A 20,646-nucleotide genomic window follows, 5' to 3' on the forward strand; every position below is an offset into this window, starting at 1 on the left:
TTCCTGTCATTTTATGAGGCCAGTGTTACTCTGACAATGACGTTTTAGGAAAAGAAAGTAACAAACCAGTATGCCTCAAGAACATAGATGCGAAGGTCCTCCACAAAATATGAGAAAGTTGAACCTAGCAATACATACAAAGAACTGATTATGGCCAAGTGAGCTCAATCCCAGGAATGCAAAGTGATTTTGCATTCAACACGCAATCAGTGTAATTTATCACACTAATAGAATGAAAAAGAAAAATACTGTGATCATAACAATAGGTGGCATAATAGCGTTTGATCAAATTCAACACCCATTTATGAAAAAACAAAATGCTGAAAATTAGGACTGAAAGAAACACCTTCAACCAGATAAAAAGGTGTCTATGAAAAACATCTGCGGCTGACATCAGACTTCATAGTCAAAGATCAAACATTTTTCTTCTAAGATTAGGAGTAGGTCAAGGGTGCCTACTCCTACCACTTTTCCTGAACTTTTTACTGAAAGTCCCAGCCACAGCAACAAAGGAAAAAAATCATGTAGTTATATGTACAAATATGTATGTATGCATACACATATCTAGATATAAATATACAAATGTCATATATATATAAGAAAGAAGCACACTTGTTTTTATTTGTAGATAACAGGGTTATATCCTTAGAAAATCCTAATGAAACTATAAAATAATTACTAGAACAAGTAAGTGAATTTAGCAAAAGCTTAAGATAACATGTCAATTCTAGTTTTACGTTCCAGCAACAAAAAACTGCAAACTGAAAAAATGTAAAAGTACTATTTATAATAACATCGAAAACCATAAAATGCTTAGGGATAAATTTAACAAAACACATGCGGATCTGTGCACTGGAAACTGTAACAATTCCTGAAAGAAACTACTGAAGACCTAAATAAACAAAGAGGTATAATCTGTTCATGAATTGGAAACGTGATATTGTTAAGAAGTTCCCTATCTCCAAATTTACTTATAGATTCAACACAATCCTAATCAAAATCTCATTAGAAATTGACAAGCTGACTTCTCAGAGAAATTGGCAAGTTGGTTCTAAAACATATGACAGTATAAAAAAATTAGAGTAGCTAAAACAATTTTGAAAAGGAACAAAAAATTGGAGGATGTAACTATCTGATTTCAAGTCTTACTCTAAAGCTACATAAGTAATCAAGTATGTTTTTTTGCCTAAGGACAAAGATCAGTCACAGAGTAGAGGGTCCAGAATTAGAACCACACAAATGTGGTAACTGGATTTTAACAAAATTGCCAAGGTAATGCAGCTGAGAAGAGGACCATTTTTATTTCAACAAAGGGTGCTAGAAATTGGCATGTCCATATGGATAAAAATGAACTTCAACTCGTAACTCCTATCATGCACAAAAATTGATTCAAAATATACCACAGACATGCATGTAAGAACTAAAACAATAGAACTTCCAGAAGTATACATAGTAAAAAACTTCATGATGTTAGGGTAGTGAGGTTTTTTTTTACGGTACAAAAAGCACTAGCCACCAAGATGGGAAACTTCTAGTCTTCAAAAGAAAATGAATTGGCAAGTGACAGACTAAGAGAACATATATACAATACATATATCTGACAAACACTTCTAAATGAAGAATGGATGAAAAAACTCGTGTAAATTAATAAAATATGACAAACAACCACATTAAAGCATGGACATCATCAGTTGTCAGGGAAATCGAAACCACAAAGAAATACCACTCCATTCCGGCCAGAATGATTACAAGTAAGAAGACCGACAATACCACGTGTTGGTGAGGAGGTGGAGCTATTGGAATCCTCATGCCATGCTGGAGGAAGTGTAAAAGTTCTAGATACTTTGGAAAACGTCTGACAGCTTCTTATAAAGTTAAGTATATGTACCTACCCCATGACCCAGCAAGTCCACTCATAGATATTCCCCCTAAAGAAATTAAACCCTAAGTCAACACAAAGAACTTTTTCAAGAATGCTCATAGCTTTGTTCTTGATGGCTCCAAATTAAAAATCACATGAATGTCCACTAACAGGAGACTGGATGAACGAATTGTGTAGTCATATGCAACAAGTGCCACACAGCAATAACAAATGAGACACTTGGAACCAAAAACACAGATGAATCTTACAAATACTGTGTCAAACACAGAGTCCACACTCTGGGATTCATTCCATGGTTAAGAAGTTCCAGAACAGGCAAAATAAAGCTATGCAGTAGAAATCAGAACAAGTCCTGTGAGAGATGGAAACCCTTTCTGGGATATAGAACATTCTATAGCTTAATTGTGTGTGGTGGTGGTTTACTGCACAACATTTATGGAACTGTGCATTTAAGATTTGTGTATATTATTGAAGTAAATCTTGTCCAAATTTTAAAAGAGAAAGAAAGAATGTAAAGAAACTGACAAAGACAACAATGGTTTCTAAAAGCTTGTCTTACTTAAGATTGCTATAACAGAATACCATAGACTGAGTGGTTTATAAACAACAGAAATTTACTCCTCTTAGTTCTGGATGCTGGGAAGTCCAAGACCAAGGCACCAGCAGATCTGATGTCTGGTAAAAACCTACTTTCTGGTTTATAGACAGCCAACTTCTCCCTCGGTCTTCATGTGGCAGAAGGAATGAGGGAGCTGTGTGAGGTCTCCTTTATAAGGGCACTGATTTCATTCATGAGAGCTCCAAGAGCCACACCTCCTAATACGATCACATTAGGGGTTAGGATTTCAACGTATGAATTTTAGGGGGATATATAAAAAGCTGAAGCACAAGGAACCCCAGGGGTGCCAGGCTCAGGTGCCCAGCCACCTGGCTAAATTAGAAGGGTCTCTGAGGCATCTATGCTAATCACTTAGGGCACAGCCCTACCAGAAGAAGAGAAAATAGACTCTTTCTGCAAATTGGGACCTTTGAGAAAGGCACCAAAGGATTCAGCTATATATTTTTTAGGGAAAATTTTGGTAGAATTAGAGAGGTGCTGGCTGAACAGAGAGACCCTGGTATTCCTGGTTCTGGGCTCAAGCATCCACCAATGGGCTCTGGGAAAGGCCCCTGATGAAGGTCAATGGTGAAAACTGAAAGCTTTGCCTCTAAGATCAGAAACAAGGCAAGGATGTCTGCTCTTGCCACTTCTATTCAACTTAGTGCTAGAAGTCCTAGCCAGAACAATAAGAGAAGAAAGAGAAATAAACAAATTCAAATTGTAAAGGAAGAAGTAAAATTATCTCTGTTCACAAATGACATGAAATTCTATGTAGAAAACTCTAAAAAGATTCCACAAAAACACTGCTAGAGCTAATAAACACATTCTACAAAGTTGTAGGATACACATGCAAAAAAAGCTGCATTTCTATACAACAACCATGAGCAATCTGAAAAGGAAATTAAGAAAATAACCCTACTTATAATAACATCAAACAGAATAAGATATATGGGAATAAATTCAACCAAAGAGCAAAAGACTTGCACACTAAGAACTACAAAACATCACTGAAAGAAATTATAGAAGACTTAAATGGAAAGATATCCCATACTCATGGACTAGAAGACCTAATATTATTGAAATATCCATACCATACCAAGTTATATACAGACTAAAGGGAATCCCTATCAAAATCCCAACAGCATTTCTTTTTCTTTTCTTTTTTTTTTTTGCAGAAGTAGAGAAACCCATCCTAAAATTCATATGGAATCTCAAGGACCCCCAATAACCAAAATAATCTTGGAAAAAAGGGGTGAAATTAGACTCAAACTTCCTGATTTCAAAACTTATTTTTAAAATATTTTATTTATTTATTTGACAGACAGCAATCACAAGTAGGCAGAAAGGCAGGCAGAGAGAGAGGGAGGAAGCAGGCTTCCTGCTCAGCAGAGAGCCTGATGTGATGCTCTATCCCAGGACCCTGAGATCATGACCTGAGCAGAAGGCAGAGACTTTAACCCACTGGGCCACCCAGGCGCCCTTGAATTCAAAACTTATTATGAAGCTACAATAATCAAGACTGTATGACATAGTGACAGCCATAGACATCAATGGAATAAAATAGAAATCTCAGAAATAAACCAAAGTTTATATTGTCAGTTGATTTTTGACAAGGGTTCCAAGACTATTTGATGTGGAAAAGGACAGTCTTTTCAACAAGTGATACTGGGAAAACTAGATAACCACATGCAAAGCAAAAACAAAAACAAAAAACCCCGAAATACCAAGTTATATAAAAAACAACTCAAATGGATCAAAGACCTGAACATAAGGGTTAGAACTATAAAACTCTTAGGAAAAAAACGGGGAAAGTTCCACAGCATTGGATTCGGCAACGATTTGGATATGACACCAAAATAACAAAAGAAAACAAAGGATAATTTGACTTTATCAAAATTTAAAAGCTTGGGGCGCCTGGGTGGCTCAGTGGGTTAAAGCCTCTGCCTTCGGCTCAGGTCATGATCTCGGGGTCCTGTGATCGAGCCCTATGTCTTGCTCTCTGCTCAGTGGGGAGCCTGCTTCCCCCCTCTCTGCCTCCCTCTCTGCCTACTTGTGATCTCTCTCTCTCTCTCTCTGTTAAATATATAAAATCTTAAAAAAAAAATAAAAGCTCTGTACCTCAAAGGAAACCATCAAGAGACTGAAAAGATAAACCACAGAATGAGAGAAAATATTTACAAATTTTATATCTGATGAGGGATTAACATCTAAAATCTACAAAGAACACTTACAATGCAACAACAAAACAACAAGAAAAGCTCAATTAAAAAATGACCAAAGGACTTGAACAGAAACTTCTCCAAAGAAGATATACAAATGGCCAATAAACACATGAAAAGATGTTGAATTTCTCTCATTGCTAAAATTAAAACCATGCAATACCTCTTCACACCCACTAGGATGGCTATTATCAAAAAAGAAAAAAAAAAACCACAAACAAACCAACCAACCCAGAAAAGAGTAAGTGTGGGGATGTGGAGAAATTGGAACCCTTGTGCATTGCTGGTGGGAATATTAGACGATGCAACTGCTATGGAAAAGTCTGGCAGTTTCTCAAAAGGTTAAACATAGGGTTACCATGTGATTTGGCCATTCCATTACTAGGTATGTACCTAAAAGACCTGAAAACAGGACTCACATAAATAATTGTACACCCATGTTAATAGCAGTATTAGTCACAATAGCCTAAAGATGGAAGCAAACCAAGTGGCCATCAACAGCTGAATGGATAAGCAAAATGTGGTACATACATATTATTGAATATTATTCAGCCTTATAAAGGAATAAAAATTCTGATACGTGCTATACTGCAAACCTCTTTAACATTATTGTTAGTGAAAGGACAAATAATGTATAGTTCCGCTTAGATATGAGGTACCTAGAATAAGTAAATTAACAAACAAAATGGAATAGAAGTTACCAGAGGCTGGGACAGAGGTAGCAGCCAGGAATTAGAATGGGTACGGTTTCTGTCTGAGGTGATGAAAAAGTTCTGGAGATGGGTGATGGTGAAGGTTGCCCAACAGTGTGAATATGCTTAATGCCACTGAACTGTACACCTATAAATGGTTTTAAAAGTATAATTTGGGGGCACCTGGGTGGCTCAGTTGGTTGGGCAACTGCCTTTGGCTCAGATCATGATCCTAAAGTCCCAGGATCAAGTCTGGCTCCTTGCTCAGCAGGGAGTCTGCCTCTCCCTCTGACCCATCCCCCTCTCATGCTTTTTCTCTCTTATTCACTCTCTTGCTCTCAAATAAATATATTTTTAAAGGTAAATTTTGAAAAAAAAAAGAAAAAGGGTAAATTTTGTTATGTGTATTTTATTGCAATTAAAAAAATATTTATACATAGAAGCTGGCCGTAATGAAAGCAATCTGAATAAAAAAGAGTGATTTCTGGGGCACCTGGTGGCTCAGTTGTTAAGCCTCTGCCTTCAGCTCAGGTCATGATCCCAGGGTCCTGGGATGGAGCCCCGAATTGGGCTCCCTACTTGGCAGGAAAGCCTGCTTCTCCCTCTCCCACTCCCCCTGCTTGTTTCCTCTCTCGCTGTGTCTCTCTCTGTCAAATAAACAAATAAAATCTAAAAGAAAAGGTGATTTCTGATAGCTTGGCTGGGTTGGATTAGTTTTTTTTACAGGAGCCTGCTGCCTGCTCTCTGCTGACCGGCCTTGAGTTGGCCTGAGCTGCCTAGTGCCTGAGGTAAGTCAAATTGTCGGGAACTCCCCCTCTCCTTTGAGGCAGGAAGTTTAAATTATCAGGTCAATTAGGAAAGATACAACCGAAAAATACAAGTTTCATTCACACTTCAAGGAGGCGTTTCCTGGCTGGGTGCCACTTTTATTATTTTTGGCCAACGCGGCTGAAAGCCCCACAGACCCAAGTAAAAGTACAATGTGATCTTTGATTCGCGTTTCAAAGATCAAAGAGAGAGAGTTTGGGTGTAAATGCAGATAACATTTCAGAGATGGTTTCATGAAAGGAGTCACCAGACCAGGGCAGAGAGGGAGCTGGTCTCTTATGTGTGTGCTCGCCTGGAGAAACATCTTTTTCCAGTGAATTCCACTCCACTGATGGCTTTAATAACATCTGGCCGGCATCCAGGTCCTTGGCCCACAGGGCTTTTGGTCTTTGGGCTGGGGGATCGGCCCCCTCTCCCACCTCTTCACCTTAAGCACAGGAAGAGGAGACATGGAGCCGTGCACGCGAGAAGCACCCAATCTCATGCTCCACTCGCTTTTGCAAAGTCTCTGGGTGCTGACTGGGCTTGCCACTCCGGGGCAGCAAACTTGGCCTTGGCAGCCTGCCCTCATTGTCCTCTCTCGGTCCAGCCTCCACCGGGGTAGGTAGCACAAACCCACCCACTAGAAAACCCACAGGCCCTCGCTTGCCAGCCCCTAGGCATCCCGGTGAGGATTCCTCGCTGCCAGTCCTGCCCTGCCCTTTTACTCCTGGGCCGGAGGTTATGTAGAATCAAGCACTGGGTGGTGAGAGACACTTTACATGGAAGCGCTGCTGCCCTTCTATGCCCAAACCCTCCCTGATGCCCTCTGTCCCCAGCATCCCTTCCGACTTTCAGTAGTGCCCCAGTGCCCAGCTAATGAAGGGCAGTGGAAACGGCTCCAACTTCTCTGGGGAAGCTGGGTGGGTGTCCGGCCCCTCCCTCCAAGCTATCCGTTCCTCAGCCCCAGAGCATTTCCCGTCTCCCTCCCGGACACTGCCAGCCCTGGCCGCTCCACGCGCGCGAAAGCTGCCCGACCCCCTCCAAGGACTTCGCGCCGCCAGGTTGAACGCACTCCCATGACCCCCCGCGCCGCACTGCCGCGCTGGCAAGGCCTGGAGCGCATGCGCAGCCCTGCGCCCCTAGGCTCAGGGCGCAGGCGCGGCCCTCCTGGGAAGCGACCGCGGGTCGTAGGGGGCGGCCGCGCGCACGCAGGGGGCGTGGCTACGCGACGTGTTCCGGCTCTGAACGCTGCGCCCGTCCGAACGGGTGTAGCCACCTTCTGCCCTGCGGGTCAGTGGGACGGCGGGAACCCGAGCGGCCGTCTGGGGCCCCGCCCCTCCATCCTTTCCTAAGCCCGTGTCCGCAGAGAAGTGCTCGGAGTCCCCGGACTGTGTCCCAGTTGCCCTTCCGAACGGCGAGCCTCAGTTTCTCGGTCCGCGCCGCAGCCTGGGGAGATCCTGGAGTCATGTTCGGGTGGTTCCCGCGGTCTTCGGAGGTCGCCCCCGCGCCCCGCCTAGCCTCACGGCGGCCGATATTGTTCTGCACTTTTTAGGTGGCACTTGGACTCTGGCTCCGGGAGGGGACCGGTCCGCAGTCTCCAGCCGCAGATCCGTGGACCCTCTTCACAGACGCTTCGCGCAGCCTCAGGTAGGTCGGCTTCTTTTTGCAGTGGGACTTGTGAACTCATATCCCGGCTGTTTCCTGCATGACGTTTGCGGGAGGGGTGGTGCAGTGGTCTGCCCTCCACTCGCTGTGAGGCCTTAGGCAAGTTATTCTACCCTCGGGGTGCCTGGTCACCTCGGAGCTGAGAATGCTGTAGCGTTCGCGGTGCTTTTGGGCTTTGCGTGGAGGCAAATGCGCGTGCGTCCCGGTACGTGTTCCTTGAGTAAAGCGCTGTGCAGTCCAGGAGAAGAGCCCCAATCCTTCAGTGTTAGGGTGGGGAGAGAAGGGATAGAGGTCAACAGACTGATAGCCAAGGAAGGTTCAGGCCCAAAGCCTGAACCAGGCCTGGCTGGTTGGAGCAAGGGAACCTTCTCTTCTCCCTCAGGCTACAGGGGGCACACAGGCGTGCTGGTGAGCAGGCAGGAAACAGCTGGGGTTCTGATTGGGGATGGGAGTTTGGGACTGGGAGGAATCCGGGGCAGAGACCTGGGTCGTGTGCACGACCTGTCCTGAGCATGGGATGTGGTTTTTCCATGCAGTCTGGCACATAACCTCTGATTGGTGGCAGGAGCTGGGGTATGGCTTGCAGTCAGTGGTTTCCAGAACTCCATGAGGGACTGAACTGGGCTCACAAGTGGACTGCATTTGTGTGCTGCCCCGTAGGCCACTGCTGCTGGCAGGCTCTAGCATATTCTTTTCCTGTGTTAGGATGGGAAGGGTTTTCAGGTGGAAGAACCTCCACTGGAACCTGAGAGGTTCCAGAATTCTTGGGTGGCAAAGATGGGTGCTGGTGGTCCTAGCAGCTTCGAGTGCTGCAGGCTGCCCTGGGAGGTGCTCAGCAGAAAGCCCAGCAGAGCTGTATATCCCTGGAGGATCTCACTCTGATGGGGACAGGAGAGATAAACACATGGGCAACTATGTCCAAAGGTGTGTGCAGGCCGTGGTGCCCTGTTGTGAGTTGATGGAGCATTAGGGTCTGTGTGCAGGGGTTGCAGAATGTGTTCTGTGGTGGCTATGAGTGGACCTTCCTTTGCAGAGAGACCGAAGAGGTGGCCACTATAAGCTGGGCAGCGTGAGAGCCCTGGGAGAGGGCTCCTGGAATTGGAAGATGATGGTTGCAACCTCCTTTTCCATGTTGGGGCTCTTTGGGCTGCTTAGGGTTGATGACCACTGCTCTCCAGGCCCTTTACAGGAGTGACTTTGGGATGGTGAAAGAAGATGTAGCAAGTGGGATTAAACTTGGGGGTGTGGATGCTGGGCTGTTGACAGGAATGGGGACACAGGGAGGTGGTGTTCAAGGTGGGGTGTCTTTGCCAACGGGCTATAGTCCCGAGTGGTGAGGTGAGTCTGGAAAACGCGGATGCACAGAGAATAGCGGGTCCCCAGGCTTCTGTTGAGGATAAAGATAGCACCTGTCAAGCTCCTAGTGCTTTGATGTTAAAGGATCTTTTGACATTTACATAACAGTCACAGTGTTTGGGGTGACTAAGGGACTCCTTCTCGGTGGATTGAAGGGTAGTTCCTAACCAGCATGGTGACGGGTGGTGGTTAAGCTGTGGTCTTTAGAGTGGTTGGTGGTTGGTGTGTGGCCACAGACAAATGACTTCATTCACCACTCTGCCTCTGGTATGATAAGAGTACCAGCCTCATCAGGTGGTCATTGTTTGGCACAGATAGAGCACTCAGTAAAAGGTTGCTTCTGTCATTTTCCTGAAACTCTGTGACAGCCAGCCAGGCCATCCAAGGAAACCCTGGGGATTCTGATCTGGCCCCCTTTCCTTCTCCTGTGACTGACAGCATCTGCCATCACACCTTGCCCGTGAAACATCACAGGTGGTATTTGCCCACCTTCTCAGACCTCACAGGCCTGGCTTCTGGGCTCTCCTTCCACTCAGAGCTCCTAGTTGGGTTCCTGGGATTTGCCTGGGATTCCTCCTACTGCATAGTGAACCTGGTTTGGCCTTGTTCCTGCTCTTCCGCACCTTGTTTTTGGACAGATTGCCTTGGATGGTGGCCTGCGTCTGACAGTCCCATCAGCTCTTCTCAACACTCCTGAGGCCACAGCTGTCAGCTCCTCTGACCCTCAGCAGTTACCTGGGGTGCCTGGGTTTGCCACACTCCTTTCAGCCCATCTCTTGTCCCGTTGTGTCATGGCCACTCTCCCCACTGCACCATCTCTTCTTTCTTCCTTCTTCTTCTTAATAGTCGGTGTGGAAACTCCCCTCCGTTCCCAGCATGCCCCTTGGCTGGCGTGTTGGCAGGGCCCTCACAATCCCATCTGGGTGGGAACCAGTTATGCCATTGCACACCCTTGGCAGCAGATGGACCAGGTCTCTCCAGGGGTCACATACGTTCCCCACCCCAGTGGATCCCTGGATTGAGCAGCCCTGCTGTGGGGACCCTGTGTGTATGCTTGTACAACCACTGTGCAGAAGAGCACGGCCATTAGTGTTCCTGGTGGTAAACCCACAGAAGGGAGGGTCCCCGGCTCTGCGCATGCCTGGCCCATGGCCCCCAGGGTGGACTTCTGCTGTGTGCCAATCTCATACCCATGCACCTTTGATGGCTCCCCATGGCTTCTGCACCGATCTGTCCTTTTGCTTTGAGCACTATCAGGACAACCTCTCCTGTGTCTTGGGAGATCCTAGGGCACCTGATGGACTGACGCCAGGCATGGGCAGCCCCCTACATCAACAGGGACCTGCTCCTTCCTGATGATTATGAGCTCTTCTGCCAGGATCTCAAGGAAGTTTTTCAAAACCCAAACAGTTTCACTGAATACCATGCTGTATCACCTTGCCCCTCTATCTGCTGCCTCAAGCCAGCCCACAATGGCCCCACGGCTGCCTATGGTGAGGCAGTACTTAGCTAAGTACTCAGAGGCCTGGTACTCAACATGGGCGCTGTCCCCATTGCTGTGGCCACCCCTGCTGTTTGTAGTTCCAACTCTACACGCAGAAATACTTTCCCCTGAACAGCAGTGGGCCAAGGAGAACAGCCTTGGGTCTGTGGAGTCCCCCACCTTGTCTAGCTCTGCATGCAACACTGATCCTGGTCCCGTGGGGCCAGCCCCATCCCAGCCAAGGGAGATGACCCCTACACCTGCTCCTATACTTTCAGGATCTGCTAACCTGCCTGTCCAGAAGCCAGATCCAGTTCGACCAGGGTGTCCAGAACCCCCAGAAGACAGAGGAGGAGATTTCTGAGATGGAGGTAGACTAGGAGGCATCCTTAGGTACCCCACAGTGGGTGGCGGACACCTCAAAAGCCCCAGGAGACTTAGCAGTTTCTCCCATTCCCCACTCCACAGCCTTGGGTTCTGCATACAGCCCAGGCAGGTGGAGTAGTGCTCCTTGTGACCAAGTGGCCTACATAGCTACATAGCCCACAGCCCCCCAACAGGACGGGATGGCTTTCCCAGATATTTGCCCTACCCACTTGCTTTATTGCTGGGTAGGAGGTGCACCCACTTGGCCTCTCCTCTGAGCACAAACAGCCCTCTCGTCCCCCTCACCACCCCACTTCCTGTTATAACAGAATAGTGGGCTCTTCGCTGTGCACATCATCCTCATGACTTGCCCAGTGGCCCAGAATCTGCCTCCCAGTAGGTTTTCAGGTGCATTTTCACTGGTTGGACAATTTCAAAAGCAGTCTCATCAGATTTTTGTCTGTCTTTATAGCCGTTCCACTCCCTGGACCCCTTTGTTCAATGTTGGCTGGACTGGACTAGGTCCGTCCTGTCAGCTCCTTGTGAATCTGCCCCTGGGTGATGTCTCTACTTTGGCCGCCTTCCCCATCTTGGCTCCTGTGACCTCTGTCCTCTGGGCTGGAATTTAAGGACGGCTGCATGGAGGAAGCAGCCACTTTGATCATTTAGTATAAGTTGGATGGCAGAGAAAGATGCTTCCTTTGGGCTTACCACCAGCCCTGGCCAGCTAGGAAGGTAAGATACAGGCCTCCTGGCCAGTCTCAATTCAATTCTCATTTTCCCCTTTTCTTTATCCACATTCTAGTGATACCTGGTTTTCTTCAGAAGTTGGCATGAATTTCTTGTCTCAGTGCCTTTGCCTATGTTGCCCTCCTACTTTCTGCTCTTCAGCGTTCCCTGTCTCCCTGCCCACTCTTGCACATTACTCACTCTGCACTTGAACCTTAACACTATAAATGACTTGGATCTCTGGGTAGACTGTGAGCCTCTAGGGCAGGAGCTCCATCTTGATCAGCTTTGTGTTCCTGATACACAGTTCGGTGTTCATTAAACATATGTTGAATCCGTGGCTCCACTTGTGGCGTGGTGGGTGCCGGCAGGCAGAGCCCTTATTTTGTTAGCAGGAGCCCTATTGCCTCTTCTGTTGGGAACAGGGTAGGCCCTAGCCTCAAGCACTCGAGGTCAGTGTTGGAGGTGTGGTTTCTGGTGGGGGCTTTGAGAATTGAAGGGTCTGGTTGAAGGCAGGAGTTAGGCTGAATAGGTGGAAGTGGGAGGCTTAGCAGGTAGAGTGTGGTTTTGAGAACTGACTTCCTAGAGCCGGAAGTAAATCCAGCAGCAGGCTGCAAACCAGAGCTTTAGACCCAGGGGCCAGAGGTTTGGATTGGTATTAAGGAAGACCTGTTCTGTACAAGGATGGATTTTCTAATAATGAGAACTGAGTTCAGAAGCTCCTTTCAGCCAAGTTTAACACAGGATAGGTACAGTGCACCTACCCAGAGGGATAATTAGACAAGAACGTCATATCCCTCCGGTTTTACAGTTATGGAAACAATGCTTTCCTGGAAAGTAGGAAGGAAAAGTAAGTGGAAATGTGAACTGCTGCTAAAACTAGTTATTTTAGAGAAAAATTAGGAAGCAAATAAACAAATATCTGGTAAAAATTTTTAAGTAAAATAGATACTGCTGGGATTATTGTATTTAGTAATTGTCACTATTAAAGTCTCTGGCTTCAGATGGTTTTATGTGTGAGCTGTTTTATGGCCCTGGTGTCCTGTAAGCAAAACAGGTGCAAGTCTTAGAAATAAGTGGGAAGCTGATAGAATCCTAAAAGCAAACAAGCAATCGAACAGAAGAAATCATTGCAGCCTTGATTCTGATCAAGTGTAGGAAATCTCTGCACATTGTAACCCAGCCCCAGACACACGGCTGCCCCCCACCCCCCGCCACTGCTATTGCTCAGGTCTGGACCCTCCTCCTTTTCCAGACCCAGCTCAGACTGTTTCCTATAGCAGGGCAGACCCTGGCCTGCCAGTGGGTCTGATATTGTTGGCCATATCTTTTGAGCTGGTAAGACATCTCTGACCCTAGAACCTGGGGTTACTCTCTGGGCTGATGGCCCAGTGCCTTAGTTGACATCCCCTCTAGTGCTGGCTTCTGCACAGGGCACCTTTCTCATCCACATTTAGTGAATCCGAAGTGAATCCCTTTAAGCTCCAGATCACCATCTTCCCTTCTGACCCCAGTGCCACCTCCTTTGGGCCCCAGACAGCTCCTGCCAGCTTGGTTTATAGTCTGGCATCCCTCTCCTGAGGGCCACTTCTCCAGAGGCAGGCCCAAGAGGACCTGTGAAGGGGCCAGATGACCTATATTTTACTTTGGAAAATGGGTCGGGTTGTGGTTGGGCTCTCATCACAAAGGACAAGAAATGAGAGTGGGGCCTTCGGGGCAAAGGCAAGGTTGCCAGTTCCTGGGTGCCCTTGAGGGTGGCATTAGGAGAGGAGGGGAGGGTTCTGGCCTGGCCTTGCAGATAGGCAGTGCATATGGTGTTGCAGAGTGACGGTTTATTGACAGCTGATGCTGTGCCCTGTCTTTGGGCAGATGCAGTGACCTAGCTGCTTTCCTGTTCTGAGCGGGGAGAAGGAGCACAGAACCAGAAGAGGAGGCCCTGCCATGCGTGACCGGAGGAGAATCCTCAGGGCATTCAACACTCCCGGCTCTTTACACACAGGTGTGAGGCTAGAGGAGGCTGCTTCTGGGACCAGGACAGTCTGGCAAACCAGGGTCTGGCTGATGTGCTAAGGTCTGTCTACCAGATCATTGTGCCTGTCCTGTACGTGGCCTTAGAAATAACATGGAGATTTTATTTCCTAAAGCTAGGACACAGTGGGCACAATAGAAGAGTTTTTAAAGTACATGTCTCCGAGGAAAAATTGAACACCAGAAGTATCATGGATACAGTCCTCTGAGGGACCACACTCTTCATAAAGCTGCAACAATGAATGTACTTGGAATTGGTGTGGATGGATGAACAGAGGAGAATAGAGAACTTTGAAATAAAGCCAAATAAATGAAGGAATTTGATTCATGCTTAAGGTATGGTTTCAAATTAATGGGGGTGAAATGGATTATTTAGTAAAAGGAGTTGGAACAACTGGTTAGCCATCTGGAAAATAGTAAAACTGGATACCCACCTCACTCTGCGCCAGGCTCCACTCCAGATGGATTAAAGAGAAATATGGGTGATTTTTTTTTTTTTTCCTGTCTGTGATCCCAGAACTTTCAAAGTTCTAAATATCCAGAATTGCTGAAGGTATGGAGAAAGAGGCTTTTTTTTTTCTTTTTCTTTTTTTTTTTTGCTATTGGTGGGAATATCCAATACTACAAATCACCCCCATAACATTTCTTTTTTTTTTTTTAAGATTTTATTTATTTATTTGATAGACGGAGATCACAAGTAGGCAGAGAGGTAGGCAGGGAGAGAGGGGGAAGCAGGCTCTCTGCTGGGCAGAGAGCCCGATGTGGGGCTCAATCCCAGGACCCAGGGATCATGACCTGAGCCAAAGGCAGAGACTTTAACCCAGTGAACCACCCAGGCACACCCCCCTCCCCCACAATAATATTTCTAAGCACACAGACCCTGACCACTTGCTTACATGCAGATGGCCACTGTTCTTCCTCAGTGTGGGGCTTCAGAGCATGGACTTGAGTTCGGTCACACCTTTCCTCCACTTGCAAGCTCATGGTCCTTGGTGTCACCTGACCTCATAAGGCAGTGGGAAGATCAAATGGGTAAGGCTTGAGCTCTGTCAGGTGCCTAGCAGGCACTCACCGCATTAACAGCAAGACTGGAAACAGCCCAAAGGTCCTATAGCACAGACTAAGGTAAATAGAGCTGTTGTCCAGTCCCATCAGTCAGGATGAGCCAGACTGTGCTGCAGTCACAACCTCCCATGTCTCACTACTCATCTGTCACAGACCAACCGGTATGGCCTCCGCCCATGGCAGAGGAACCATGCCAACAGGAGTTCACTGGACGCACTTCTCCACAACCACAGAGGCAGGGGAAAGACCACAGTGAACCACAAGTGATACTTGTCACTCCTTTTCCATGATGGTGGCCAAAGGAAGCTGGTAAACCACACCTGAGTTCTGAGGGATGAGTGGCTAATCAGCACTCATCAGCATGGAGAAGGTGAACCTGACACTCAACAGGGCAGCTGTCGCCAAAGTGGGGGCAGGCCTTCATCAGTACCTGTGGAAAGATGCCTGCAAGTTTACAAAGGCTGTGGGGCTTAAACGATAGAATGTATTCCTCCCCGTTCTGGAGGCTGGAAGCCCAAGATCAAGGTGCTAGCAGGCTTGTTTCTCCTGCAGTCTGTCTGCTTGGCTTGTGATGGCCATCTCCTCCGTGTGTCCTCACGTGGTTGTGTCTCTGTGCCTGTTGGTTCTAATTCCTCTTATAAGGACTAGTTCTGTTGGATTAGGGGCCACCCACACGACCTCATTTAACCTTAATGCCCTTTTTATAGAGGCCCTCTCTCCAAATAGAGTCACATTCTGAAAGGGTAGGGGCTAGAACTTCAACATGTGAATTGGGGGGGAGGGGGATGGACACAATTTGCCCCTAATAATGCCCATGATGGAGTTCTTGTTTTTTATTTTTGCAATTTCCAGCAGTGCTATGGTGAGCACCCTTGGAGCATCACTGAGTGACAGGCAGGGCCCCCTACCCACCTGTGCCAGACTTGTAACAGGAGTGGGAATCTCTGAGGTATGGAGCCGCTGAGTTTGGGGGCTTGTGTTTTCCACAGCGTGACCTATCCTACCCTAAAGAGTAGAAGACCCTTTTCCCACAGGGCGCAGACCTTCCCACCCCAGGTTAAGGATGCCAAGCAGGCCCAGCCTGCCCATGGTGCCATCTTTCTCATACATGCCTGGCTCTCTGGTCTGGTCCTCCACCAATTATCTGGCTTTATAGTGAGTGTTCATTATTTGATAGAGAAATATTCCCAACTCTCCCTCCCCCTCACTGACACGTTTTTTTTTTTTCAGTTGTTTTGGCTAGTTATAAAAACATGTCAAAAACAAGTGGAGAGGATGGTACAGTGGACCGTGGTGTGTCTGCTCGGCTCCAGCATTGGTCAGTCCCTATCCTTGGTAGATCAGCTGGCCAACTGTGCTGTGCCAGACAGCAGGCGTCCTGAGCTCACTTTCTCTTTGGGCTGTGGTGTCCTCATTTGTAAGTGGACAACGTGATCTCTGTTACAAGGGTGTTGACGGTGAGCCCGGAAGAAGTCCCTGGTCTGTGGGGTGCCCTTGGCAGCCCATTCCTTCTCTCCTGGCCTCAGGAGGGGCACAGCCAGAACTGGGGCCTGTGGGTGCTGGGTGCTCATCCACTTGCTGGGAGAGGCCGCCAGACAGTGGAGAGGAGCATTCCAGGCTCTTCTCTACCTGTGTGCCTAAGTAGCACAGGGCCTGGGCTGACAGTGAGCCCACACTCGGCCATACGTGCAGGTGCTCTGTGGTTGGTGCAGGGACACCTGGCACTGGGAGTGCTGCATCTCGTGCCCCATGGGGTCCTGAGTACAGAATGTTGTTCGCCTTGACACTTTTGCACCAAAACCAAGATTTTCTGAAGGCCACAGTTAGAGAGATGGGAGGCCTGTGAGGGCCTAGAGGGTAGGGGAATTCAGGAACATGGGGTGGCCAGGTAACCAATCCAGTACACTGTCCTCTAGGACATGGCAACCTTCCCACCACCAAGACCCCTATGTTCCTCTCCCTGAGAATCAGGGTGCAAATGGGAGCCATGGATGGTGACGGGCAGGAGGGTAACCCCAGAGCCAGTGCAGCTCTGCCCCTGTGTTCCCACCCCACTCCAGGTTCCCGCTTCCTGAGTTCCACCATGGCTTCCTGGCCCCTATCATCACGTCCCATGCCCCCTGTCCCCCTTCATCCCCCACAAGTTGCTGAACTTTAGCAAGGCTCCCTTTGCTGCCTGGGTAATGGAGAGAATTTCTGCCTTGCATGTGCTAGGCAGGCAGGTAGCCTCTGTTGCAGGAGCAAACACATGGATCCCTGTCGGAAAGTGTATTCCCACCGCCATGGTTACAGACCCTCTCTCCCAGTGAGATCAGGTTCCTAGGAGCTGCCTGGGCACTATCCCCTGGGGATTGGCCCATTCCATGCCCAGGGTGAGAGTTGTCTAGGGGCTGTCATCAGCACTGGGCAGCTGGCTGCCGTGGACCAGATCTCATGGCGGAAGCAGGCCCCAGAGGCTAGCACTGGTACGTGGGAATGGTCATACTTCCTGTAAAACAGTGAGCTTTTCCGTGTGTTGAGTGGGGAAAAAAATGCTGCTGGCCTGGCTGGCTTCCCACCCCTGCCTGGAAGTTTGTGGGGGCAGGCCAGCTGAAAGTGCTCCTGACCTGGACTTCCTTCCTGCCATCTTTCCAGGCTCCCTGGACCTGCCTCTGGGGGTGATGGGCGTCCTCAGCTGCATCTTAAGGTGCCTGTTCATGGAGTGGTGCTGCCTGCCCAGCCGGCCTGCCTCAGCTACCCGGCAGCCCCTCTCCCTGGCGTTTCCTTTTAGTCTAGCAAGATTGGCCTGCTCCACCCCCTCATCCTGAGCAGAAGTCTGCAACTGCTGGCCTCAGCGGCCCAGCTCCGAAGCCTCTGCTAGCCGCGGAGCACATGGCCACACCTCACACACTGCAGCTGCCATTTTGTCCGACATCATTGTGCCTTTGTCTATGAGGCTCACTCTGGCCGCCCCGGCGCAGTCTCGCCCGGCTGGCGTGGGAGCCCCAGCAGAGCGCCCAGCAGGGACTTGGCCGTGGTGTGGCAGGGGAGAGCAGACATGCAGCTGGGCGCGCCGTGCTCCCCTCTGCCTGGGTACCCATTGTACCACATGGGCCTTGATGCCCACAGAGGAGCCACGTCCCAGGGGATGTGACTGTAACTTTGCCTCCATTGCCCTCTCCTCCAAACGCCATGGAGCCCTTCCAGAAGGGGTACCTGCAGACCTGGCGGGATGATGTCTAGACACATGTGTGACACTGCCGGGTTTACTGCAGGCAAGGAGCTCCTGGGGCCGGGACGGGGCACCTTCCCCCTCAGAGGAGCCAGGAACTTGTGAGCTTTGCAGGAGCAGGACTCCCAAGTTATGGGGCAAGTGACTCGCTGCTATTGGATAGAACGAGAAGCTTCAAGCTGAGGGTGGAGGCGGCTGTCAGTCTGTCTCCCAAGGGCCTTCAGGGGTGCAGCACTCTTGACTCCACCACAGAAGCCTATTGTTTCAACAGCTGTCCCCCACATCTGCTTCGCAGTCTTTCTGGCCCCTGGGGAGATGCCCTGTCTGTATTCAAAGCTCAGAGGGGGCTCCTGGCAGCGGGGCTTGGTGGTTTTCCCTGTACTCTCAAGAAGCAGCCAGCACAGGGCCCTGTGGAGCCTCAGGTCACCTTCACCTGCTGTTCCTGGGACATGGCTGTGCTGGAGGCAGGCAGGCCTGGGACTGACGTTTGGTGCCCTAGGGTAAGCGCTGCTGGAGGGCGTTCTTTACAACCCTTTCCCCCGCCACCCAGCGCACTGTACACACAGAGTTCCATCAGTCACCAGGAGAGGTGGGGATGGTCGTGGTTGGGGTGCGCACTTGCTGCCCAGGGGGAAGGCAGGTGCAGGGATGGGGCCTGTGGGGCGCAGGGCTGCTCAGAGCACTGTCTTCCCTCCCCTAAGCCCTCCCTCCCCGGCAGGGCTGGCCGCACTGCGTCCCCGGAACCCCTCCCTGGGATCTGCATCTTTGAAGCCAGGGATACTGACAGAGGATTCAATGAATCCAAGGTCGCCAGTCAGGCGTTGACAGATGCCCGGCCACGATACTATTTCTGATTTAATAACCGAATGGGAGGCTGGCCCTTGGTAATAATTAGGGCTAATTACTGAGGAGGTGTTGACAGACGGGCTGAGAGGAAACAAACTACCTTTATCCCTGGGCTTAGAGTCAGATTACCAGCCCAGTGCTATCTGCCCCTCGGAAAGTAGACGCTTCAATCACTCACCGAGGCTTCAAAGAGGAAAGGGCCCTGACAATGCATGGGGTTTGGAAAGGAGCTATGAAGTGCGCCTTTGACTCTGAATCGCCAAACGGAGCCCCATTCCAGAAATGGTTTCTTTGTGAAGTTTGAGTTACCCCCGGCAAACCTGCCTCCCTGGCTCGGGGCTGGGGAGGGGTGCTGTGGGCACAGGCTGGGCCTGTGCCTGGCAGCCCATGGGCCTGAGCAGGGTGGTGCAGCGTGCTTTCCTTGGCCCGGGGATTGTGTCCAGTTCTTTGTGGCCGGGAGCTGCAGGTAACAGGACAGGGATCTTACTGTCCCCCAGGCTTGTTCCTTCCATTGTCTCACCCGGACACACTTTCTAAAGCTGTTGTGGGCGGGTCCAGGCTCTCTGGTTTTGTTTTGTTTTGTTTTGCTTTTGAGGACAGGGCAGAGGGAGAGGGAGAGAGTCTCAAGCAAGCTCCATGCCCAGTGCAGAGCTTGATCTCACAACTTTGAGATCATGGCCTGAGTTGAAATCGAGAGTCAGACGCTTAACTGAGCCGCCCAGGTGCCCCGTAGTCTGGCCTCTCTGGAAGGGACTGTGCCCTTGGCCTTACTTATGGCAGGACCACCCCTCTGGGGCCTGGGTATCACTTACTGGGCTGCCCCCACCCTGGCTTCAGTGGTAAGCCAATGCTGTGGATGGGACACTGACCCCCAGGGCCTCAGCAACAGGGTGACAACTTGGAAAGGGATTGTCCTACTAAGTTGTAGGCTGGTTTCTAATGCCTATTTGTGAATCTGCTGACTCCCCTGGGACTCCTTGTATTTCAAAGGTCATGGAGGGCAGTGGTCAAACCTCCATTCCCATGGTGGGAAGCAACAGCCCTGGAAAGTTTCCCAGTGACCTGGACTGGACTGCCCAGGTCACTGTGTCTGTGATGTGGCTTCCAAGGGCCACTTCTGGGACTCTTGCTGTATGTAGTCTGTCCTGATCAGGAAGGCGGGAGGGTGACAAAGCAGTGCTCAGGACAGGCCTGTCGAGAGAGCATCTTTGTGGTCCCAGGTGTAGCCTGGGAAGCACAAAGTGGGTTTCTGTTCCTGCCAGCCTGGAGAGCCAGCCACTTCAGAGGCTTCCCACTAGGATGGCTGTGTAGTTCAAGGAGAGAATGAGCTGGTTTGGCTGATGGAGATGCATTCTTCTTTCCCTGGCACGCTGCTATGCTTCTCCAGGTGACCATGGTGGTGATGACGATTATGACAAAACTCATCAGCTAATTTGCTTAGCTATTAGGGAGCTATTAGGAACACTACTGATGAATTTAAATCTGCTTCTCTGGGGGCAAGAACAGGATGGTGAATTATTTTAAGTGGGCTAAGTCCTTAAAAATTGGCATTGAATCTTTTTAAAGCCACCTAAGTAGAATTAGAAATTGTCTCTAAGCCAGAAAAGTCTAAGCAGGAAACTGGGTTTTCATAATGTGCTAGTGGTAACTCCTATAGACTAGCTTGAAAAAAACCCAGCACAATATTGTCTAA

The 20,646-nt window shown here is 49.0% G+C and overlaps 1 protein-coding gene across 7 annotated transcripts in view; it reads left to right on the plus strand.

The window, feature by feature from the left end:
• Positions 1-7,314: 7,314 nt before the first annotated feature.
• GNB1L (G protein subunit beta 1 like) overlaps positions 7,315-20,646 on the plus strand; it is a 64,665-nt gene continuing 51,333 nt past the window's right edge. For 3 of the 7 annotated variants that reach the window (XR_004278019.1, XR_004278020.1, XM_032310294.1), the window contains exons 1-3: positions 7,315-7,494; positions 7,757-7,851; positions 10,987-11,079. Coding sequence is in view for 3 of the 7 variants with exons in the window: in XM_032310294.1 (XP_032166185.1) it covers positions 7,326-7,494; positions 7,757-7,851; positions 10,987-11,079 (357 nt within the window). In the remaining 4 variants the exon portion in view is untranslated. Of the gene's footprint in view, positions 7,495-7,541; positions 7,852-10,986; positions 11,080-13,672; positions 14,168-16,260; positions 16,314-20,646 lie in introns of those variants that run through there. The other 4 variants (XM_032310295.1, XM_032310296.1, XM_032310297.1 and 1 more) reach the window with 4 other exon arrangements.

Source organism: Mustela erminea, chromosome 13 (genome assembly GCF_009829155.1).
Source record: "Mustela erminea isolate mMusErm1 chromosome 13, mMusErm1.Pri, whole genome shotgun sequence".
Taxonomy (NCBI): Eukaryota; Metazoa; Chordata; class Mammalia; order Carnivora; family Mustelidae; genus Mustela; species Mustela erminea.